General features: G+C 54.6%; 1 protein-coding gene across 1 annotated transcript in view; it reads left to right on the forward strand.

The window, feature by feature from the left end:
- The window catches only part of PDE2A (phosphodiesterase 2A), a 207,778-nt gene that overhangs the window by 143,048 nt on the left and 40,106 nt on the right, over positions 1-24,624 (forward strand). The window contains exons 4-6 of the mRNA XM_067539088.1: positions 12,295-12,404; positions 13,014-13,069; positions 17,902-17,961. Of these exons, the coding sequence (XP_067395189.1) occupies positions 12,295-12,404; positions 13,014-13,069; positions 17,902-17,961 (226 nt within the window). The remainder of the gene's footprint in view (positions 1-12,294; positions 12,405-13,013; positions 13,070-17,901; positions 17,962-24,624) is intronic.

Consider the following 24,624-nt stretch of genomic DNA (forward strand, 5'->3'; position numbering starts at 1 on the left):
ATGGGTCCCAGGGCCAGGCACCCCGCCTTGCAGTCAGAAGCGATTCACAGCCAGCGGGAAAGTCAGAAGGTTTATTAGTTCTCAGGTTCACAGCGTAGAAATACTCTGCTCGCAGTTTAACTAGGAGTTACGGCAGCAACCACCTGGAGAGCCCCATTCTCGAGGCTCCCTCCCGGCCAGGCCCCCACACGGGGGCTGGCCTCTTTCCCCCAGGCACCACCAGACCCATCCCCTAGCCCCTCCCCACTCCCAGTCCAATGTCTCCTTCCCGGGCAAGGTGGCCACTCCTCTTGGTCACAATCTGTTGCGACTGGTTGGTTCAGGGCAGGGGTTCCTGGCTAGGTCTCCATCCACGCTCTAGTGGTCTCTGAAATGATCACGCACCCGGGTCCCATCACCGAAATCATGAGTAACACGTAGGGGAAACTGAGGCACGCACCCAGCCCTCAGAGAAAACCCCGAGAACGTCTCCACTTCATAACAGCAATTGTCCCACTTTACTCGGCACTGAGGCCTCAGCGGGAGAACTGGGAAAGATGGGGACAAATTGGACAAAGTCCAGAGGAGAGCCACAAAAATGATCAAAGGCTTTAGAAAACCTGACCTGAGAGGAAAGGTCAAAAAACGGGCCATGTTTAGTCTTGATCAAAGAAGGCTGAGGGGGGACCTGAGAACAGCCTTCAAATACGTGACGGGCTCTGCTAAAGGGGACGGGGATCAATTGGTCTCCAGATCCACCGAAGGTAGGACAAGAAGGGATGGGCTTAATCTGCAGCCAGGGAGATGGAGGCGACATGGTAGGAAACGCTTTCTATCTCAGGGTAGTCGAGCTCTGGGCCAGGCTTCCAAGAGAATCGTGGAACCCCCGTCGCTGAGAGGTTTTGAGAACAGACGGGACAAAGACCTGTCAGGGATGGTCTGGGTTTATTTGGCCCTTCTTCAGTGCAGGGGGTTGGACTTGATGACTTCTTGAGGTCCCTTCCAGCCCCGCATTTCGATGATTCTGGGTGTATGCGCAGCGCCTAGCGTAATGGGCCCCCGCTCTCAAGAGGGGCCTCTAGGCTAATTTAACAAAAATAATTCCTAGTATTACCATAGTCCTTCCAATGGTATTAAACTATCCCCGTGGAAACCATGTCACCTCTCTCCCTGGCAAAGACGTCTCTTCGTTTCTTTTCCCTCAAGCAGGGATAATAAGTGGATTCTATCAAAGAAAAGCCCAAAGCCCAAATAATGAGAGCAAATTAAAAAACCAGATTTAATTTGTTCTCTCAACTTCAGAGGGAGGGAAAAAAGGACTCTGCATCTGAAGGCTCATTGTGACATCTCCAGGCGTGAATGTGACTTGTTAATATTCACACGGGCTGCATGTATGGGACTGCAGAACGTGCCGGTAGGTATAAAAGGAAAGACAAAGGAAATAATGATAATTTGGGTAAATATCAGAGACTGTTTCTATTTCATTTGCCAGTTGGCTCCATCTGGGGCTCTTTCATCTCGTTTCTATCCTCAATGAGCCGCCGTTAATTGCATAAACTAAACAGATCAGACGGAACCAGAGACAAATTGAAACTTGACATGAAAAGCAACGAATCCCACCCGAGTGTCTGAGCGATTTGCGTCTCTCCCCACCACAGTTACCCTCGGGGTTCTTCCAAATTAAACACAAAGCCGCATCACGCAGCGTCTGAAGAGGCAACTTGGCTTTAATCTCCTTTGCAAATCCCAGCGCTTGTCGGAGCCGGGGAGGGGGAGTTTATTGGATCGGTTGCAGCTACAAACTTCAGGCAGGGCGTCCCGTGCACCTAGCAATCCAGGGCCTCGGCGCTGCAGATGAGTTGGGTGGACGGATTTCGGTGAATTGGGCTTGGGGGGTGCAGCGAATCTGACAGCTCGGTGAGTAGTCAGTGGATCCGGGGCTGGGAGCTCCAGAGGGATGCCCAAGGGGCGCAGCGGTTGGCATGTGCCCATCACTAACCTGCACAGAGAGAGCCAGGGCTGTGGAGGCCCGGCCGGCAGCGCCCGTGTTGCCAGAGGCTGGGGGTTTCAGGGAGCATGGCAGCCACTGACAGGATGGACAGAGAAAGAGGGGGGACAGCAGAGACAGCCCCTGGCAAGAGTCTGGGAGGGGACACCCCCAGGTCGGAGACCAAGGCCGGCCGGTAAGTGCCGAATAGGCAGCGGGTTTTTGGAAAGTAAATAATGCCCAGGCGGATGGGCCTGCGGGACTGATCCGCACGGAGTCTAGCTGGAGAGCCCTGAGAAAGGGGCCTGCCGCACGACCTCAGCCGGCACGGGCAGGGCTCGGGAGATCGGCGACCCGCCGAGAGGGGGCGGGGTGGTATTGCCAGCTTCATGCGCTCCGACGCCTTGAGGCAGGATAACGAAAGCACGCTGGGCAGGCCGGCTGTCCCACAACAAGTGATCTCGGCTCACCTAACAAAACTCCTACGGGAGCCTTAATGAACTCTGCCTTTGAACAGTGGGCAGGGCAGGTCGAACCACGGCTGGGGCTTTGCCCCATCTCCCGGCAGGGACACCCATCCCCACCCTGTCTACCTCTCACGGGGATCTGCCTCCGAGCATCCCGCTTCCCGAGATCAGGTCAGGTGAGAGAGACCCTGCAATCAGGACGGGCCGAGCCCAGCTCTGCTGCCCCTCGCTCATCCAACAACATTTCATTGTCCCTGCAATTAACACTAACGTGACTCGTGACCCAACCCCAGCCAAAGGGGTCGTTCGGGCCGAGCAGTCCCACCAGGCCGAGCACCTAGGCAGGGCGGGTGTGCTCATGCAAACACAGTCCGGTCCTGAAGCCTGGTACCAGCTCGGCAGGGGAGAGCTCATTCGGAGCCTGCGTACGTCTGTGTATTTCACGCCACCGTATTCTTCTGAAACGTCAAGGAGACTCTCGGGGGTTTTTCCAAGGGGCCTGTCCCTGTGGTAGCTAGTGTTGTGGGAGCTAATGTAAGCAGGCCGGGGATAGTAATTCCAGCTGGGCTTTCTCCAGGGCACTGGGGCCAGAGCTCCCCGGGCTTGTGGAAAACGCCATGGGCCTTCAGAGCCCGCAAGCCATCAGGAGCTCAGGCTTATGTCGCACTTGGAGGGCATAAATGGCGAGGACATGGGCTGTTGGGGGAAAGGGGAGACAAAACCCTTCAGTGACGCACTGTCTCTCATTCGTGTCATGTGCTCGAGAGAGTCCAGGCCAAAGCGGACTGTGAAGAGTTACAAAGGGGAGCTCACGAAACGGGGGGACTGGGCAACAGACTGGCAGATGAAAGTCAGTGTTGATAAATGCAAAGTTCTGCACATTGGAAAATGTAATCCCAACCCTACACATTGTGACAGGGCCAGACCGGATGGCTACAGGAGAGTAGTGGAGGGGTCTATATTAGCCCCAGGATTAACAAATCCCTGTTCCCTGGGTGATCCAGCTGGGGCTACTCCAGGGCAATTAGGCCAGCTGAGGCCAATCAAGGAGTTTGCCCCAGCAGTTAAAAGCCTCCCTGTCAGACAGATGGGGGCAGCTGGAAGGGAGTTAGGAGGAGAAGCAGAGAGTCGAGGGGAGGAGAGCTGCTATAGGACTTGGAGCAACCACTGCCACGTATTACAACCCCAAAGGTACCAGAGACAAAAGGGTGTACCCGTCCGGCCATGGCCAGGGACCCAAGGCACAGGCCTGAGGGAGAACCTCTCCCCATCCAGTTCCAGGAAGCGGACTGCAGGCAGAGGGGCCAAGGACAGGCGGCCCAGGGAAGGGAGTAAGTCATGGACTGGGCAGTTTGGAGACTACTCCACACAGGGTCCCTGGGTCGGGGCCCGGGGCAAAGGGTGGGACTGGGCCCCCCCCCCCCCCCGCTCCCACCCAGGTGTATCATAGTCGTAGCCGAAGAGGGTACAGTACCCACGAAAGGGCTGAACAAGCCACCCGTGCCACAATATAAAATGATGGGGTCTAAATGAGCTGTTACTGCTCCAGAAAGAGATCTTGGAGTCAGTGTGGATGGTTCTCTGAAAACATCCAGTCCGTGTGCAGCGGCAGTCACAAAAGCTAACTGAATGTTGGGAATCATTAGGAAAGGGATGGATAATAAGACAGAAAATATCCTATTGCCTCTTTATAAATCCATGGTACCCCCACATCTTGAACACTGCATGCAGATCTGGTCGCCCCATCTCCAAAAAGATATATTGGAACTGGAAAAGGTACAGAGAAGGGCAACAAAAATGATTAGGGGGTGGAACAGCTTCCACGTGAGGAGAGCTTAATAAGACTGGGCCTTTTCAGCTTGGAAAAGAGACGACTAAGTGGGGTTCGGCTAGAGGTCTGTAAAATCCTGACTGGTTGGAGAAAATAAAAAAGGAAGAGTTATTTACTCCTTCGCATAACGCTAGAATCAGGGGTCACCAAATGAAATGAATAGGCAGCAGGTTTAAAACAAACAAAAGGAGGCATTTCTTCACACAACGCACAGTTGACCTGTGGAACTCCTTGCCAGAGGATGTTGTGAACAGGGTTTAAAAAGGAACTAGCTAAGTTGATGGAGGATAGGTCCATCAATGGCTATTAGCCAGGATAGGCAGGGATGCAAAACCATGCTCTGAAGTGTCCCAAGCCTCTGCTTGCCAGAAGCTGGGAATGGGCAACGCAGGGATCACTTGATGACCTGTTCTGCTCAGTCCCTCTGAAGCACCCGGCATTGGGCACTGTCAGAAGGCAGGACACTGGGCTTGATGGACCTTGGTCTGAGTCAGTCTGGCCGGTCTTGTGTTCTTACATGCGGCTGTCCCTGTATCTCTCACTCCTGACCCACAGCCCCGCATCCCACCTCTGGGCTCCCCACCCAGCTCTGCCTGTGCCCCTCATGAAGCTGCGTCTGTGCACCAGAGCCGCGGTCCCTCTGATCTGCCAGCGGGCGGTGGGTGCGCTGAGCACATCCGATTAGGAAGGGATATTTGAGGCTGTGGGGAGCCCTGTGGGTCATGGAAACACAAACACACCAAGGTTCGCCTGTCCCGTTCCACAGCTCCAGGGTCCCCTGCTGTCCTTCACGTCACTGCCTGCTGCCAAGGGAATCCGCTCAGCTCCCATCTTTCCTGGCGGTGAAGACTTCCCTTGCAGGACTGGCCTTGCTGGTCCCCAGGGCTCGCGGATCCTGTTTCCCTGCAAACTCCCAGCCGGCCTTCGTCACACGTCATGTGGGCAGAGACTGTCCAAGCCTCTTCTCACACACATTCTGCCGGTGCCCCTCCCTCCCGACCCGCAGCCCCCCTGCTAGCCCAGCCCTAGGCTCCCCACGCACGGCTCTGTTGATGCCCCGCATGACTTTACTGCTTTACTATAACTTTTGCACCCCGTGCTGTCCGGGGCTGCTCTGTAATGCCTGTTGTGACAATGCCGGGATGCCCAGCACGCTGGTGACGTACCTCTGTATTCAGGGCGAGGGGAAGCCTGGGACGAATCACCCATTGGGCCCTTCTTGACCCAGTGAATGACACGTTCCCTAGTACGGCCAGTCGCAGAGGGGAGAAGGGAATTTACCCGAGGGTCCGAGTGACCTAGGAGAAGGCTCTTGCACCATGCGTGGGGCGGTTGTACAGCAGAGCAGGGACTAGGCAGTGCTAGAGTGCCTTGTACCTGTCCCAGATGGCCACGGGCAGCAGGGTCTTGCCTTGTTAAACGTCTCCAGTGGGGTGGGATCTTGGCCTCTGGTTTACTAATGCCGCCAATACTTGTCCCCTTGGGGCTGAGCTCTTTAATCCCCAGCTGTCTGCAAGCTTGTGATCGTGGAGGGCTTTGGGCGGGATGGATACCCCGGCCCTCTGTACCTTGTTATTTGGGGGGGACCCCGCCAAAGAGACCCCGTTTGCTGCTGCTGGTGCTGGGGTCTCAGCAGGTGACGCGCCTCCCTCCCGCTGGGTGCCAGGGGGTGCCGTGGTGGTAGAGGTGCCATCTCTCTGAAGGCCAGGAAACCGAGATCCTGAGCAGAGCTGTGTGGGAAATTGGGGGGGGGGGGGGGGGGGGGGGTCTTTTCCCCGGAACATTTAGATAAAAGAGGAGGGGAAATGTCTGTCTTCATCAGACTTTTCAGTGGAACATATTGCTTGTGATGGGAAAATTGAAACTTTGTCTCATGGAAAAAACCATTTGTCCCCAAAAGAAAGTTTCAGCAGAAAATTTTCTACAACCCCGAGTCCTGAACCCACCCGGCATGAAACAGCCCCTGGTCAAAAGCCAGGCCACTCCACCAATCCGACTTCCCCCGGGGCTACGTCTCTGTACGCTGCTTTCTACCTGCGGGAGCTGAAGTACGGGGCGGCAGCGATGGGGGTAATTGGACGAGAGATTTTGATAGCGCTGTGTCACTTTACTGAGTGTATCCATGTATTTCCCATTCCCAAGTGCTGTTTGCCTGGGCCGGTTGCGCTCCAGGAAGGTTCGGTACACGGGAAAGCGGGCACATTGTAATGATGGCTTGGCGGTTAGACTGGCGAATCTGCCTCGATCAAGGAGGTCACGCGTGTCACATGGGTCTCCAGCCAGCCATGGGTTGGGAGTGGCTCTTGCTCACCCACGGCGGGTTGGAATTGGTAAAAGACTTTGCATTGCGTCCCAGCAAGGACGGAGGGCAAAAGGCCATGCTGCCTTTTGCTGGTGGGAGCTTTTTCATCGAAATGGGGCCGGGAAGAAAGCTCCCAACAGCGGAGGAAGTTTGGTCCCTTTCTTCAGCGTTGGGTTTATTTCTCAAGAACCAAGCCAGTCCAGCGTCAACCAGGCAGATTAGCCAGGGCCTTTCCCCTTTGGGTTTTCTGCAATTGCCTGGCTGCTCCCTGCAGATCTGTGTCTCAAGGGAGAAGGAAGGGGCTGGAGGGTGGAGTAGGTAGATCTCCTCCTCTCTGTCTCTGTGTCTCTAAGCCCCCGTTACCCGGGATTCTGCCAACCAAAACTCGTGGTAACTTTACGTTGTGCGAGGTGGTGTCAGGAAATAGCTGAATGGAGACACGGCCAACAGATGACCAGGTAGAAACAGTACAACACAACAGTGCTCTTACTACAGAGCTCAAGCACTTACACACATCCACAACAGGTTAGTAAAACACCCCAACCCTTCATAATTACCGACATCTGGGGCGGCTTTCAAGTGGGAACAGCGATGGCTTTCCGATTGGCCTGATCTTCCAGCTGCCGTTGGAGGATCCAAAAAACACACTCACTCACTGAGTCCAGAGATCTCCCCACCCCGCATGTATCCTTGTTAGTAGACAATAACACACCAAGTAACAAGAAAAAAACGTCCACAGCTAGACCTGAGGTTACCAGAGCACTGTAATTAGCGAGGTATGTTCTGACAGAATTTGCATATCTTGAGTCTCAGACAAACATCTCCCAGAGGGCATGTATAAATAAGCTGATTGGTCTTTTCCTGACACACAGATCCCAGCACGTCCACCAGAGCATCAGGGAGGGAGTGCAGGGTCAGGCAAAGGTTGATAAAGGGGTTCCCCTCCCCGCCTGGCTTAGTCACGCCAAGGTTGCACAGGCCTGCAGAAAGGCCTATCAATTCTGGCTGCTGTTAGCAACAAGTGTGATACGCGATCACGTGGTCCTTGGCCCTTTTGCTGGTCTGTTCAAAATCTCCCCATACACCCCTTTCCTTAAAGGGTCGGCCACCCATCGGCAGACCTGAATGAACATTTTTCCAGCATTTTTTAGGTTTGTATAAATTTTCCATTTTTCCCCCCATTTAACAACTGGAAACTGAAAAACCAAACCAAAGTGAAATGTTTGTTTTTCAAAACCTGAAAACGTGTTTTAAAAGTTTGGGGGCTGGGGGGGTTGTTTTTTAAGGATATTTTTTCTAGAATTTTTTGCAAAAAAAGTTTGGGGCTCAAACCCTGATCTTGCATTGTTCTAGGAAAAGGGTGACTTTGGGGAATCTTGTGAACTGCACCGAGCAATAGTTTGAAGAACCAGACGGGGAGAACGTGGGAGCGGTGCTCGTATCTTTAGTGGCTTCTTTTAAAATCCTTCCAAAGGAGGGTCTGGAAAAAATACGGGACCATGTGGGCCTGTCTATGGGATTGTGTAGCGTGCGAGGGTGCAGGCATGTCTTTGTGTTGGTATAGAAGGTGTGTGCATGTGTGATTGTGCGTAATATGCAGGACCCACACACTGCACAAGTCTGGTCCCTGGAATGGGAACAGGTTAGGTAAGTTCACATATGGACTGCATCTTCTCCCCACAAGTCTGGCCTTCGGATTTGCCTCTAGTACCCCGGACTCAGTCCCCTTCCTGGTGCCCTATGTCTGCCAGGCGCCCGCTCCCCGGTGACTGGCAAGAATCCATCCCAGCCCTGACATTTCCGCTCCCTCTCGGGTCATCTCTGTGGTTGCACACGCCGCATTAGAAGCAGGCATTTGCAAATGTCACCAGTGTGCGAGATGTAAGCTCTGAGCTTCGCAGCCTGGCTGAGTGTGAGCCGGCTGTGGCTGTGTCACCGCCTGGCAGCTGGGCGGGGGCCCTGAGATCAAAGGAGCAGCTCCAGAGCCGTACGAATGAGCTCGTGCCCGTGGAATCTGTTCTGGCTTTGGCACGGCTGGGTCCCCCTGGGACATGTCGGGCAGCAAAGCACCCTGGTACCCAGCTGATGGGGGAGGATCCCCGTCCGCTGCTTTGCCTTCGATCGCTGAAAGGCAGCACAAATCCTCTTGTGAGCAGGGCCGTGTGTCACTGCGGCCCAGCGGCGAAGGCGTGTGAGACGCAGTTGACTGAAGATGGCTGTCAGCCACGCCGTTCCCGTTCTGATGTCCGTCTGTCCATCCCTGGCATGGCAGGGACAGAACCAGGCCGGGGGGCTGGAATAAAACCTGTGCCGTCCCCTGCAGATAAGAAGTTTAGCATGGCCCAGGGAGACAGCCAGGGGCAGAATGAAGCTGTGCAGAGGCAGAAGATCAGGGCACGGTCCCTCTATTCTCCCGAGGGAGACACATGTTCCCCCTGGGCCAGTGGGAGCGATCCTACCTTGGGTGGATGTGCAGGTGTTGTGTGACCCCGCCGAGAGCTGAGCCCGGGCTCTCCAATGGCCCGGAGTTTGGGGGTTGCCACACGCTGCTGGGGATACCCAGAGCTGCGAGCCTCCGGGTTACCTCTCTGCTTCGACAAGAGCGAGCTTTGCTGGCGATTAGACTGTGTGTCAGCCTGCAGATTCCTCCAGACCAGACCAGGTCATGGCAGAGCATATTCAGGCCAATGCTTTGCATTAGTTAGATTTATAAGGTGTTTGAACTTCATGAAAACTATCAGGATGTGATTTGCCTTGTTTTCACTTACCTGTGCCTGTTACAACGTAAAAGCAAACATTTCCCTCCTGTCCACCCCGGTAACTAAAGAACCTAGCAAAGGAAGCTGGGGAAATGCTAACGAAGGACTTAAGGACTTTAACAGAAAGTGCTAATTTCACGGCAAGGGGCCATTGTGCGGGGTGGTCGGAGGTCAAAAGATTAAGTGCCTTCCTCAGTCCTGGTCATCAAAGGAAAAGCCCATGTGGGCAGAGACCTGGTCAGCTTGACTTGTGTCTGAAGAAGAGATAAGAATGGATTCCTTCATCTCTGAACTGTTTGGACGCCTACAGGGAAGTGTGCCGGCTGCAAAGCAGAGATCGCCAGAGACAAGCTGGGTGCCCTGAAAGACTTTGGGGAAACTGGCCGTTTATTGCATGGCTTTGGAGTTACAAACTGTGACTCACCTGTACTTATAGTTAACCTCTCAAGAACTCTCTTTCTTTTTTCTTAGCTAATGAACCTATAGTTAGTTTACTGCAGATTTAGCTGCCCGCGTTGTCTTCGGTGTAAGATCTGGAGTTACCAATTGATCTGGGCTGACTGGCTGGTCTCGTGGGGCTGGCAGAAACCTGATGCGGTGTGATGTTAGCTTTAAGTGGCCGTTGTCACAAACTCCAGTTTGTCTGGGTCGCAAGATAGACTAAGGGGACTGCCTGTGACTCCATGGTAAGACTGGTCTGGTGACCCAGGAGTTCACATTTGTCACTGGCTTCGTGACATCATATCAGAGCACATCCCACCCGTTCGGGGTGTCTGCCTTTTGTTCTGACCGTCTGCCCGGAGGTTTGTACTCACCATTGTGAGCCACTCCACATGGTGACAAGACTCATGTCTGACCAACCTCATGGCCTTCTGTGAAGAGGTGACTGGCTCTGTGGATGTGGGGAAAGCGGTGGATGTGATATACCTTGACTTTAGCAAAGCTTTTGATACTGTCTCCCACAGTATTCTTATCAGCAAGTTACAGAAGTATGGGTTGGAAGAATGGACTATAAGTTGGATAGAGAACTGGCTAGATCATTGGGCTCAACGGATAGTGATCAGCGGCTCAATGTCTAGTTGGCAGCCGGTCACGAGCGGAGTGCCCCAGGGGTCAGTCCTGGGACCGGTTTTGTTCAACATCTTCATTAATGATCTGGAGGATGGGGTGCATTGCACCCTCAGCAAGTTTGCAGATGACACTAAGCTGGGGGGAGTGCTAGATACGCTGGAAGGTAGGGATAGGATACAGAGTGACCTAGACAAATTGGAGGATTGGGCCAAAAGAAATCTGATGAGGTTCAACAAGGACAAGTGCAGAGTCCAGCACTTAGGACGGAAGAATCCCATGCACAGCTACAGACTGGGGACCGACGAGCTAGGCAACAGTTCTGCAGAAAAGGACCTAGGGGTTACAGTGGATAAGAAGCTGGATATGAGTCAGCAGTGTGCCCTGGTTGCCAAGAAGGCTAATGGCATATTGGGCTGCATTAGTAGGAGCATTGCCAGCAGATCGAGGGAAGTGATTATTCCCCTCTATTCAGCATTGGTGAGGCTTCATTTGGAGTACTATGTCCAGTTTTGGGCCGCCACTACAGAAAGGATGTGGACAAATTGGAAACAGTCCAGTGGAGGGCAACAAAAATGAATAGGGGGCTGGAGCACATGATTTATGAGGAGAGGCTGAGGGAACTAGGCTTGTTTAGTCTGCAGAAGAGAAGAGTGAGGGGGATTTGATAGCAGCCTTCAACTACCTGAAAGGGGGTTCCAGGGAGGATGGAGCTAGGCTGTTCTCAGTGGTGGCAGATGACAGAACAAGGAGCAATGGTCTCAAGTTGCAGTGGGGGAGGTCTAGGTTGGATATTAGGAAAACGTTTTGCACTAGGCGGGTAGTGAAGCACTGGAATGGGTTACCTAGGGAGGTGGTGGAATCTCCATCCTTAAAGGTTTTCAAGGCCCAGGTTGACAAAGCCCTGGCTGGGATGACTTAGTCGGGGTTGGTCCTGCGTTGAGCAGGGGGTTGGACTAGACACCTGCTGAGGTCCCTTCCAACGTTAATCTTCTAAGATTCTGTGACTCTACCAGCCTTAACCGTGCCTAGCAGAGAATAATCAGTGACCTGCAGCCCCCGAGCTCCTCCGAAATGTCTCTCTGCAATGCACAGCCCCTGTCATCCTGCATTCGCAGACAATATTCAGCGTCTTGCTCCTTCAGTGGGTCACATCCCTGCTGCTGAGATAGATCTGCCTGCCCGCCTCGCTAGGAGAAAACCTGTTTCTCCCTTTGTTTGGTCGCAGACTTTAAAGCGCAATATCAGTGAGCATCCATAATTCCTCGTGTAGTCTCAATGCAGACATTTCGCAGTGAGATCGAGCGCCTGATCTCAGAAAAGGCTGTGCTCTATGCACTGTTATTGTACCACAATATTGGCTGCAATCGGTTGATTCAAGTGCTGATTGGTTGGGATTCAGACCCCCTGTTTTTTCCCCAGGTGTCTGTCCCTCATTGTCATAAGGAAGCTCAGCTCCGGGGTCTTGGCTGACCCATTGTTGAAATTCGAACCCAGGTCCGCCTGTGAATTCCTGCCCATGGCAGGGCGAGGGTTCGGCGCTGGTGACGCACCTAGCCCTGGTGCTAGTACCGGGTGTGAGATTAAACTTGTTAGCCAAATCCAGGCCGGATACACAAGTGTCATAGAGCTCAGCGGAGTGGCCACCTATGTGCCCCGCGCAGACCTGGGCTGATGGCAGGTTGGCGGCGAAGTCTGAGCACTCTGGCATTTTCCAGGTCCCCCGCTGCCTGGGTGGCCTCCTAGGATATCGTGACAGTCAGACAGCCTGTCTCCCAGGCTGGGGCCAGCTGTCTGCCACCCCTTCCTGACGGCTGTTCCTGACTCTCCAGCAGCTCTCTCCTTGGAGTGCCGCCTGTCCTCCTGGTTCAGAGCTGTGCCTTCTGCTCCTGTGCTTTCAGAGATGCCGTCCTCAAGCAGAAGCGGATGGAATGCAGTGGGCTGCCCCAGTCCGAGTTCCAGGGCAAACAGATGGGCAGCCTGGCGGCCCCTTTGCCCCCCGATAAACAAGGTAGGAAGGGGCTCGAGTGGGCTGGCGCTGGGGGCAGGGGGTGAGCAGGGGTTCTTGTGTCTCATCCGCTGCGTTTCTGATGGAGTGGTGCGTGGATACCGCAGTGACAGGGGCAGTGCGCAGGTAGATCAGCAGCTCCATTGTGGGGTATGTGGGATGGACAGACCACGAGGCACATGGCATAGACCGATGGCTGGAGGATGGGCTTCCTGGGATGGATGGATACATGGGTGGATGGATGGATGGATGGGTGGATGGATGGATGGAGGGGGAGATACCTGGGTGGATGGATGGATGGAGGGGGAGATACCTGGGTGGATGGATGGATTGATGGATGGAGGGGGAGATACCTGGGTGGATGGATGGATTGATGGATGGGTGGGTGGATGTATGGGGGGTGGATGGATGGATGGATGGATGGGGGTGCATGGGTGGAAGGATGGAAGGGAAGGAGTACATGGATGGATGGATAGCTACACATTTGTGGTACTTCACCAGACACCGCCTCGTCTGCAAATACCAGCCTGTGTCCCCGTATTGCTTCCCCTATTATCGCTCTAGTTTTGCGCCTGCTCTCCCTGGGGCTGACTCTGCTGTCTTGCTTTGCAGTGTTAATAAACCCGCTGGTGGACAAGGACTTGGGGGGCGTGGTAGCCGTCATCCTGGTAAGTGAATAGGAGCTAGTGGGAAGAGGAGAAAGCTGGCAGCGGGGAGGTAGGAGAAACAGGGCAGCCCAGCCCTTTGTATGATGAGGTGTTGTCTGTGCTGAAGGACTGCACGGCCCTTCGCAGACGGCTCCCACTGCCCCCGCCCGCCCCCCAAGCGAGGCAGGCACCAGCGCAGTGGAACGCAGCAGCTGCTTAGCCCCCCGCAGCGCCCGTAGGCGGGTTTGGTGCAGACGAGCGTATCTCAGCCCGGCGACCGTGGCCCTGCCGCGTGCTCCCTAGCGGATGGGGTTGGGCTTTCCCTCCAGCGGAAAGTGGCGTGTTTTTCCTGCCGAAGGCCCCAGGCGCAGGCCCTGCAGGGGGCCGGGGGTGGTGGAGGGTATCCATCCGCGGTGCGTGAGGGTACTGGAAGGGAGCACCCCGAGCGGGGTTCGGGCAGGAGACTGAGTGACTGACGGGGCCGCCTCTGCCCGTGGCTCTAAGTGGCAGGAAGGGCTTGGATCTAATGGTGCCTGCACGCTGCTCTCCTGAGGTCCCTTCCAACTCTAATATTCTATGATTCTATGATTCTATGATACGTGGGTGCCCAGGACCGTCCCCCTGCCACGGATGCGGCCTCCATCCGGGGGGTGAATCTCACGGAGTCTGGCCAGGCACAGCGGGAGAGAGTTTTTTTTCCCTCCTGGGGTTCTCACCTCGTTCACCGGCTTCCCGCCCAGCGCCGGGCTGCCGGGGGCGTCGGTCATCACTGCCCCTGCTGGGGGGAAACCGAGGCCGAGCGGACGAGGGAACGGAATCTCACTGGCTCCCTCTAGTGGGGAAGCCGGAGCACAGAGGGTGCGTTGCGCGCTGATGCTTGGCTACCTGGGATGCTCCCTGGCACCCCCTGCAGGTGAAGGGGTGGAATTGAGGAGGGGGCCGGTCGTTTTTCTTCTATTAAAGGGACCCCCCAGGGCAATGTTGAAGCCGGGCCCTGACCTGATGGATCAGCTCCCTGCTGGTCAGCCTGGCCCCCAGAGCCCCTGGTCACTGCGGGCCACTCCACTCCCGATCCTGACACAGGGCCATGTTCTGGCTTGTGCATGTGTCTCCACTGGCCCGGAGCTGCGCCAGGCCTTAAACCGCAGCAGGAGATCGCAGGGGGACGCCCGCGCTCTTGGAGCAGAGGGCCATGGGGTCCGTAGAACTCTGTCTGGTTCTGCCCCGTGCGGCGCTCTCCGAAGTGCGGTTTGCACACACCAGCGTAGCGCAGGGAGCCGGAGGGCTGGGGGCTGGCAGAGGGAACGCCGCGGCCGGCTGCTCCTTCGGTGACCCGGCAATTAGCCGGGTGCCAATTAGGCCGTTGCAATGGGCCTGGCGGGGACCGGGAGCCTCGCACGAGCAAGGGTGTGTTGAGGTGACCTCCGCAGAGCCAGAGGCCAGTGCGAAGGGCGCAGCAAGATGAAATGCAAGGTTAATGAAGAGCCGAGCCGGCCTGTCGGTAAATACCACCTGGGCCCGGCCCTGGAAAGGCCGTGACGCCCCTGGGGAACGCAGCGCCAGCTAGAGAGAAGGGTTTCAGTGGATTGAGGAGCGACAGCAGCACGCTAGCAGCAAGAGCTTTTCTCCAGCGCTTATTAAAAAGGAATTAAAAGGATTCACACACTCGCGCGTCGGTCCCCTCGCAGCCCCGGCGGGAGAGAGCCGCCCCACCCCCCGCCAGCCCCGCCGTTCGCCCCCCAGGCGGCACACGTGTGTTCCCGGCTATGCCCCGGGCTTGCATAGATGTGACGTCGTTCACACACGCTGTGAGTCGCTGCCAGGCGTGCGGCACAGGCGTGAGGCCGCCGCGCTCCCAGCGGTGGGAGGCTCCCGCGTGTTTGTCACCTACGTATGTGACAGGCAGATACGCGCATCACGTGAGCCGGGCAGTTCGATTCAGTGGGCCTGTGTTGGCATGGCAGAGCACAGCACACTTGCACCCTTCCCCTCTCTGTCCATCCTCAGCCCCCGGTTCCCTCCATCCTGTCCTCCGTCCCCCCAGAGTTCAGATCTCGCCCCAGACATGCAGCTCCGTGGCTCTCTGTCCAATTTCAACTCCCTGGGGCAGGGCCAGTGTCATGCCCCTTGTCTGTCCAGCTCCATTCACGCCACGGGCACTGTGGGAATGCAGCCACTGCACTCTGCGGCCTGCCCACTGCTGAATAAGTTGAACCAGTTTCACTGATCTGAGCTGGCATAAAAGCCATGTGGAGACACACTAGAAATGCTGGCTAAGGGCTTTACACCGGTGCTGACACATCAACAACAATCAGGAAGTTCCTAGTAGAGGCCATTGAATCTTCCGCTCTGCTTCCTTCTCAGTCCAAACTCCACGTGGGCCGTTTGCTCAGGTGCTTTCCCCACTGTACCCAGGATCCTGCCTGGGAAGATGCACCAATCGAAGCCACCCTTGCTCGTTCAGTGGCTCTCGCTTGTCTTCTCTTTCAAACTGCTCATGCTCCAATTCACTCACGCCACTTTCCAGCAGCAATGAGCCTCTTGGAAAGCAGGTGGCTGTGTTCGTTAATGACTGATTTAGGAGAACAAACAGCCCATTAACTCCCTGGGAAGGCCTGATTTGTGGGAGCTGAAGCGTATCAGGTAGCCCTCGCTGCTTCCCACTGAAAGCGCCTGGCACCCGTTCCTCTCCTTGTAATAACGAAGCGCAAGGCGTCTCGCTTTGCCAGTCTCGGGTGCCGGTTTGGCCCAGCTCGTCAGTGTTGTCAGCCTGCAAGCAGTTGCTCAGAGCAAAGCGCTAATTAATTAGCGACAGTAACGTGAGCTCGGAGGTGCGCAGGCACGGATCTGAAAGAAGGGGACAGGGTATTTGACTCCAGAAGCTAAGAAAATACCCGCTGCCTCTCTCTCCCGTGCCCACGTCCCCGCACTGTAACACACACGTGCTGTAACACACCGGAGTACACGCTCTAGCATGCACACGCTCTAACACACGGGACCGTGTTCTCGCACACCCTGGCTGCAGCGGTAAAGGTCATGCTGAATGCAGAACGCCTCTGAATCTGGGGTGTGGGACGCTGAGGGTGGCAGCTGGCTACCCAGTGCGCACGGCAGAGCGGGTGGGAGCAGAAGCAATCTCCTCTCTGTGCACCCAGCATCTCTTCACATGCACAGACAGGGCCGTAATCCAGTGTCCTACCGACATGATTCTGCTGGCGTTGACATCTGGATTTCCTTGGAGTTCCTCCTGATTTCCACCCCTGAGAGGTGTGAGGTTCAGAGAAGGCCCTGGGGGGGTTTATTGAGCCAGCCTGGATGTCTACAGAGCAGATGGTCCCACAGCGCATGCATTGGTTCCCATGGGAAAACCCTCCTTCTGAGAGTGACTGAAATGTGGCCGGGAGTCAGGCTTGCCTGGTTCAGGACTCCTGGATTCTGTTCCCCACTCCGTCCCCGGCTCCCGGAGAGATCGAGGTTTCCCTGCTCCGTGCCTCAGTTTCCCCAACTGTCAGATGAGGACAGTAACACTGACGGACCTCCTGTCCTGGGCAGGTTGTGAGGCTTGAAGCACTGACGTTCATGAAGGGCTTTGGGAGCTGTGTGCAGCAGGCACTGAAGAGGTGCAAGATCGCCTTGTCAGTGCCGTTATCGAAGATCATTAAAATCCCAGCTTAAAGGACGGGCCTGGAGGGGGCTTTTTAATTAGTCCGGCTGTCAGCAGCATTGCTGGCTGGGCCGTTCCCGGGAGCACGACCGCCAGTTATGGGCCAACGCCGTAAGTGCAGGTGATTTGAGCCCCTGCCGCTTCCCCAGATGGCTTGAGGCTGGGGCTGAGAAAATCGTGGAGGCGAGAGACGTCCTCAGGCCTGATTGGCCCCATGGGTCAGGAGTGTTTGGATCTGGGCTCGTGGCTCTCTGGAGAACGGGGTGATGTCTCCGGTGCCCCCTGCTCTCCCATAGGCCTCAGGCTGGGCTATCTGGACCCCATCGCATCCCCTCTGGACCCGCCGGCTGGAGGGTGCGAGAGAGGCCGACCGCAGCCTCCTGTGCAGAGATCTGATCTCCGGGCTCTGGAGAGCCGTGTGGGGCTCCGGCAAAGGGCCAGCTCCTGGGGTGGTGCGCCCCAGGGGAGCTCCGGTGACATCAGCCCGGCGGCTCTGATTTCCGCCCCCTGAGACCGGCCCCGGGTGCATCACGGCCGGGGGTAAAGCCCCGGCTCCATTGACGTGCCTGGCAAAAGTCACGTTGATTCCGTCAGGGCTTTGCGCCCCCGGCTGCTGTCACACGGGGATTTCCCAGCGTCTCTGCTGCGGTGTTGATGGTTCCAACCCGGGAGTGGAAAAGACAAGCTGCCCGGCGAGTCCTGCTGGAGGGGGGGGCCAGCCCCTGCTCCGTACACTCCTGCTGGACCGCCCTTCCCTCCTGGGGCGGGCTCTGAGCCGCACTACGGTCATCTCACGCCCAGGGGGGCACCCTTGCCGTGCCGGGCGAGTGTTTCTGGGTGGCTAGCGGCTTCTGAACTTGGGCAGGTAGCTGAGCCAGCCCAATGCCCCGTCCACATCAATCGACCCTCTCTAGCACCGGTCCATAACCCTGTCCCCTGCTGTCCAGCCCTCATCAGAGGCAGCAGGCGCGGCGGTATTCCCCGACAGCCGCCTGGCACGGGGCTGGCAGAGCCAGGCTGCTGCCGAGCCAAAGGGCCGCGGCAGATGGGGGGACGGGAGCAGGGCTGGAAGGACAGGGGGGTGCTGCTGGGTCAGCATTGATCCCCAGAGCTGGGGTGCAGGGAGCCCAGGCTTGGTGGGACGCCCGGGGGGGTGGATGTCCTCACTTTCTCTCCTTGCCCCCACCAGGTACACGGCGGGCGGCTGAACGAGTCGGACGAGCAGAACCTGCGTGTGTTGGAGAAGCATGTGAGTAACGCCGGAGCTCCCTGCACTTGACACGCCTCTGCCCCTCGCTGGTGAGGGCTCACTGGCCGTCTCTGGCACCCAGGATGCCCAGGAGATCAGCCACGCTCCTGCCCAGGGCTCCCCGCCGCTGATGCCCAGCTCCCTGGTGCAGCCTGCCTCAGCTTCCGCCAAGGGGACCCCTGCACCAGCGCCCAGTCCTTACCCAGGGTGCCAGAGGGTGAATGGCCTGTGGGCTCGCCCTGGGCGAGGCTGTAGGGGTGCACTGGTCAGGGAATAAAGAGACTCCGCGACCCTTCCCTCGGAGCGTGTGTCTCTGTGTGTCTGTGTGTACGCGCAGGGGATCTCTGTGCGTGTGGGTGCGTGCAAGGGATCTGTGTGTGCACACACGTTTTGTAGAGTGCTTTAGGATCCCCGGGACAGAAGGTCCCGTGTCCATGGCAGATATATTCATGATAACGATGCTTTGCCCTTCACTCTCCCTTCCGCCTGGGGATGTCCAAGCACTTTAATGGCATTCATGAATTCAGCCTCATGGTGAGTAGAGGCCCCAACGGAGATCAGGGGAGCTTACGCTAGGTGCTGCACAGACACAGCATGAGAGGTGATCCCTGCCCCATCCAGCTTACAGTTCAAAATAGATACGGGCCCCAAACAGTGGGAGGAAGGATAAATAATTGTCCCCAAAAGTACAGAGAGAAGAGACAGAGTATTTAAAGACTCTCCCCGGTTGACCAGGCCGGTTTTTAATCTTTTCCCCGTTTGTTTTTTTTGACAAAACCCGAAAAACAAAACAATTCTTTCCCTGTCCCCTTTCCATCTCCCCCCCCTTGTCAGTGTCAAAAGGGACAAAGGGGAAGGAAGTGGGGGGAAGGAGAGAAATCGGGGTGCAGAACAAAAAAGCCGTTGAAATTGACGCGTTCACACAAACTGTTGCTTTTGGAGCCTGCCGAGCAAAGCAAATTTTGACATTTTCTGCCAGGAGGTTGCTGGAGCCATTTGCAATCGGCTCGGCCGCTGGGAGTGACTCCCTGCCGGTTCAGGTGGCACGGGCCTGGTGCTGGGAGCGGTGGGAGCTCCATGCTGGTACAGTTCCTCGTGCTCGCGGTGTGTGGCACCACGGCATCTAAGGAGACGCTGAGTTTTCGGAACCTTCTTTCTGATGGAGGTTTCCCGGGATGGAGGAGCCGGGACCGAGCACTAGGGAAAAGCCAGCTCTCAGCCAGACTGCCTCCTGCATGCATGTCGCTGCTGCTCCGCCGCTGGCCCGAGAACTAGGGCGATGTGCAGCGTTCAGAGTCTGACTCCGGGACAAAGCCCCGTCCACGCTGAGAGAGGAACGAGAATCATTGGAAAATCAGTACGGTCTGGGCGAGGCCATTTGAGCGAGCGCTGGAGAGCCACGGCGAGATGCAATGTGCTCCCTGCGGCACGTGGCTGAATAGAGCTAGCTGCAGGGCGGAGGTTGGCGAGGCCTGAGGGTGTAGTGAAGGGGCTGATGTGGCCGTGTTGCCCTCTGCTGCGTCGAGGACAATCCGCTCAGCTCCTTGTCATCTGCACACCCCACAATCTTCAAGGCCTTTCTCCTCCCACGCCGCTCAGGGGTTAGGGCTGTTCTCCGCTTCGCACCAGTGGGAAACTGAGGCACAGGGAGGCTAAGTGGCTTGCCCAAGGTCCCACACAGTGTCCATATCAACGTAGGGAATTGAACCCCCATCGTCTATGAGGCAGATCAGTGCTCTAACCACTGGACAATCCTGCCTCTCCGTGTTAGGCTGCTAGCTAATGGAGAGCCTCCTTCGTCCAATGTCATGTGGGTCCGGTGCTTTGGCATCTTCTGTCCGCCACTGGCTCACCGACTGGCAGCAATGGGCTGCAAGGCAATTGTTAAGGAAGGGTGGGCTTCTGGTGGAGGTGCGGGACAGGATCGGGGTCGAATCCCAGCTGTCAGACCTCGTGTCTGACACTGGGCAGATCCCTGGGCCGCCCCGCCCCAGTCTGCTATGATGGGGATAACGAACCTTCCTTTGTCTATCTTGTTTATTTCGCTTGTGAGCTCCGCCGGGCTGTGGCCCCCTTGTATCTAGCCAGGTGCGGGCAGCTCCCCAGTTTGGGTTTGGAAGTTCGTTGGTTCCTGTAGTTTCCTGCTCGCAGGACAATTCCACAGACCCAGCGTCTGCTGCTGCTATCTGCAACTTCAGCTCGCGGAGCAGAGAGATTCAAAGGGCTGCTGCCTATTTTTTCAGATGGCTCCTTTTTCCCAGCTGGCAAATTCCTCTGCAGTTCTGAGTATCCCAGCAGCACCACATGCACAGCTGTCCAGGGCCAGTCGGGCAGTGCTGGGGCCAGCGTTTCTCACCAGCTGCTTCTTCTCCACCTTTCTTGCTCGGTTCACCGGCCGTCTCCAGCTTGCTTCCACACTTATTACCATGGGCGCAAATTCCGCCTCCACTGTCGCTCGTGCCTACCCCAGGAGTTCCTCCGCTCCCCTGGGAACAACGGACGTCTTACTTCTGCAGCTATATGCTTCCCACGGTAACGTCTTCCTACACTCCAGGCAAGCAGAAAGACTCACTGCCACATTGCCTTGGTCCCGAAGGGCAGCAAATCTTCCAGCAGCTGCCTCCTGTTACCGACTTAGTGCAAGATGCGGCTCCATACGATGCTGCTCTCCGAGCCCTGCATGATCATTTGGGTCGGCTACTAAATGTCGTCGCCGAACGCGTCAAGTTCTGTTCCCGTGTGCACACGCCTCGCAAGCCCATCGCCTCCCGTCTCGCTGCGTGACGTGTTTTGAGAGCCGCCTGTGAATTCGCCAGCTTCGCAGATGAAATGACCAGAGATCAAATTGTCAGGATGACGACCGCTTCCAAGGCCATGAACTACTCCTCGTGATAAAAAACCTTCCCTTGGAGGAAACAGTGGAAACCACCCGACGCGTGGAAAGCTCCAGCCACTGGGCTAAGTGCTTGATGTCTTCCAGCCTGCAGAGGTGAAGACAGTCCGATACAAGAGTGCAACTCTAAATCTCCATCCATGGTGCTTTTATCTTTCCACACAGCACGCTGCTACCAGCGCTACAGAAGCGGTGACCCTGGTGACAAGGTCAGACTTTCAAGGGTGTCGGGCCCAGAAATCAGCACACGAAAAAGGACACGTGGCTGAAGTCCGTCAGTCTGCCGTCAGTGTGGTTTCTGGAGTTCTCACAAATGACGGTGTTCTGAATGTGACAGGAGATCACCCCCATCACTGGCAAAGGTGAGTCAATGGCCAAGAGGCAAGGATGTTAGCGGATTCTGGTTCGCCTTACGCTATAATTCCCATCCACGCTATTTGCCAACTCCCAACCTGAGTTGCATTCTCCAGACATAAATCCTGGCAGGCATGATGGATGTCCCATCCCCATCAATGGCTATTTTACAGCTACCCTTTAGTAGAAAGGTTCTAATGTCCAAGTGGAAATCTATGAAGCCCAAAAAGGAATTCTCTTCAGATGATAGTAGATCCCAGTCATACAGAACCTGTCCTGTAAACTGAGGCTAGGCTACAACCAGGAATCATCTCTGACTTGCCAGACATTTTCACCGATGCCACAGAGGTTGCAAAAAAAGTTCACCCACAAGATCCAGCAAAAAATACAATCTGGCACCCGTGCAGCATAAAGTGCAAAATGTATCAATTGCACTGGGACAACCGCTCTAGGTGGAGATACTGAAACAACGCAATTCTTGTGAGGAAACCTAATGGTGCCTGTCCGTACATGTGTGGACTTGAGAGCTCTAAACTCCAACACTGTTGTGGATTGCCATCCTGTACCCAACATCGGTGAAATGCTGCTCACCTGGAAGGAGCCATGAGTCTTTAGGACTCTTGATTTGTCACTCCCCGAGGTTTGTTCCAATTCCAATGGATGCCATTTGGGTTAGCCTCTGCAGCAGCCATATTCCAGAGAATGATGCATGGTATCTTTGGAGAGAGAAGGGGGTTACTTACTTTCAAGATGACATTCTAGTGTATGGCAAAGATGAATCTGAACATGATGTCATCCTAAAAGGGGTTCTGGAGAAAGTTCAAAGACAGGGACTTACCAACAGCAAGAAGAGAGGTCAATTCCATACTTATTCAGTGGCATACACAGGACATACAATCTCTCGGAACGGCATACAGCCAAAACCCAGACCCGGTGAAAGCCATTCATGACACCCCAGAACCTAACAACATGGACAAACTTTGGTCCTTCTTGGGATTATGCGAATACTGTTTGAAGTTTGTACATCAATTTGCTACAAAAGTGGTTCCTTTGCCTCATCTCCTGGAAAAGAATGTGAGGTTTGAATGGGTTGAAGCGTGCAAGAACAGCAATTTCCAGCACCCAGGTCTTAGCCCTTTCGATTCTGAGAAAGAAATGATTGTCACAACAGATGCTTGTGAGTTCTTGGGGCTGCCTTGACTCAGCTAAACAGTTGGATGAGAAGTCACTAACTACAGCATTCACCTTCATAGCCCTCACTGATCCAGAAAAATCATATTCTGTCATTGAGGAAGAAGTGCTGGCAAGTTCTGGACAGTAAGATATTCAGAACCTACCTGTAGGGTAAGAGATACATCTTAAGATCTGATCACAAACCTCTTTCACCTTTATTCACTACACAAGGGTCTGGATGTGCAGCTCTAGGAATTACCAAATGGGCCACCAAATTAATAGACTTTGCTTCCCAGATAGTGTATCTTCCAGGTGCCAAGAACACCACTGCAGATTGTCAGTCTCACCTGCGCATCCTTTTACACGGACAGTTCTCATGATACATATCTATATGGTTGTGTGTTCTGGTATTATCATCTTGTAAGGCCATCCATTGACTATGTAACTCTTCAGGTCCTAAAGTAACTTGTCTTCTCTCATGGCTGTTGCCCACTCTGAGACTGTGACCAAGAATGGATGCTGAGACTTGACCATCTTCTTGTGCCTACACTTGTGAGCGGACGCTTGCTTCATTTGGCAGATGAAGGACATCTGAGGATGAGGTGAACCAAAAGACAGCCGCCACAAGACTTCTGGGGGCGAGGGTTGGACAAGGAGGTTGAGGAAATAATCCAGAATTGCCTGGCTTGTGCTACTCATGAGAAGTCACATAAACTCTTCAACACCTCTCTCAGACCAGTTGACTATCGCAACTATCCATGGGAGAAACTCGTTCTCAGCATAATGGGACCATCTGAATATCAGCCCGGTACACAAAGGTTTCTCAAAGTACTGGTAAAGTATCATTCCAAGTGGCTGGGAATTACATTCACTGGAACGGTTACCACTGAAATAGTGATTAAATTCACGTCATCAGTTTTCACCTGAGAAGGATTTCCGATGGAATTGGTAACTGACAGTGGAATGCAGTTGACCTCTGCTGCCCTGCAACACTCCCTCTGTAGCAATGGTATCAAACACAAAACGGTTTCTTTATGCCATCCAAGAGCTAATGGTCTCTCAAGAGAATGACCAGGCTGGTGAAGGAAAGTTTGCAACTTTAGTTGCAGGTGAGATCATGGACAGAAGCTTTGCATGAAACACTGTTTGCTTCAGGATGACTCCGCACTCAACAACAGGAGCATCATCTTTTGAATTGTTAAGAGGATGCAAGGCCAGTACATGATTTACCACCGATCCAGGGTTTGTTCTCTTTTTCCAACCAAATCCTCCAACGGAACTATTCATGAACGTGTTAAGAACAAGCAGGAGAGATTGTCTGTAGATTGGAAGGAAGGTGCTAAATGTCACAAGTTTCAAACGGCGGATTTTGTCCGTGTGGAGCTGCCATGCAGAGTCAAAGGAAGGACGTTCACGTCCTTTGCAGATAACAGAAATGCAAGCAGATTCTGCTGCATTAATAGAGGGAAAGAAATGGAACATTTCAAGGTTGTCTGCAGCTCATCAGCAGACGGCTGAAGAAGAGAATGCTGATTTCCACCTTGTACCAGAGAACAGTAGTGACACTGTAGGAATGATGGACAATTTGTAATATTTAGGAATTGCTCCATTGCCCAGTCGTGTGCCTGCCTCTCCACAGATTAGAAATGTGAGACAAAGGAGCCTGCCTGAAAGATTGGAAGACTTTGTTGCTGGACTCCAGCGGCAGATTGGAAGGGATGTTTAAAGTTTTACAATGGTTATTTTAAAGGGGGAGGGTGTATTGTATCTAGCTAGGAACAGACAGCTACTCCAGGTTATAAGCCTGTTACTAGGTGATTCCCATAACTTTGAGTCCAGGAATGACAATTCCCAGGATTCACCAGCAGACAGGAACGGAGGGAGGAGAAGGAAAAATGTGAGCTCTCCGAAGCCTTATCTTTTGCTGTTATCTACCTTCCTGCATCTTCCACATAGAGGTTCAGGTGCAAAAGACCATCTCTTGCTATGCACTTGTTTGTGTGCGCGTACAGCTCTTAGCACAATACGGCCTGATTTTTGTTGGGGATTTAGGTGTTTCTTTAATACAAAAAATCACAAGTAACAGTGGATTTATTACAACAGTGATTTAAGGAAGGAGACAACTGTCTTGTCTTATTATTTAAAAGGGACAACAGTAAAAAACCCTAAGGGAACGTTCTCAGTTGGGATATTTTCTCGTGCTGATTTTAATTCTCGGACTTACTGGCTCAGATCTACATGGC

Source organism: Emydura macquarii, unplaced genomic scaffold (assembly GCF_026122565.2).
Source record: "Emydura macquarii macquarii isolate MOO-44397 ecotype Brisbane River unplaced genomic scaffold, CSIRO-AGI_Emac_v2 contig_509, whole genome shotgun sequence".
In the NCBI taxonomy this organism is placed as follows: Eukaryota; Metazoa; Chordata; order Testudines; family Chelidae; genus Emydura; species Emydura macquarii.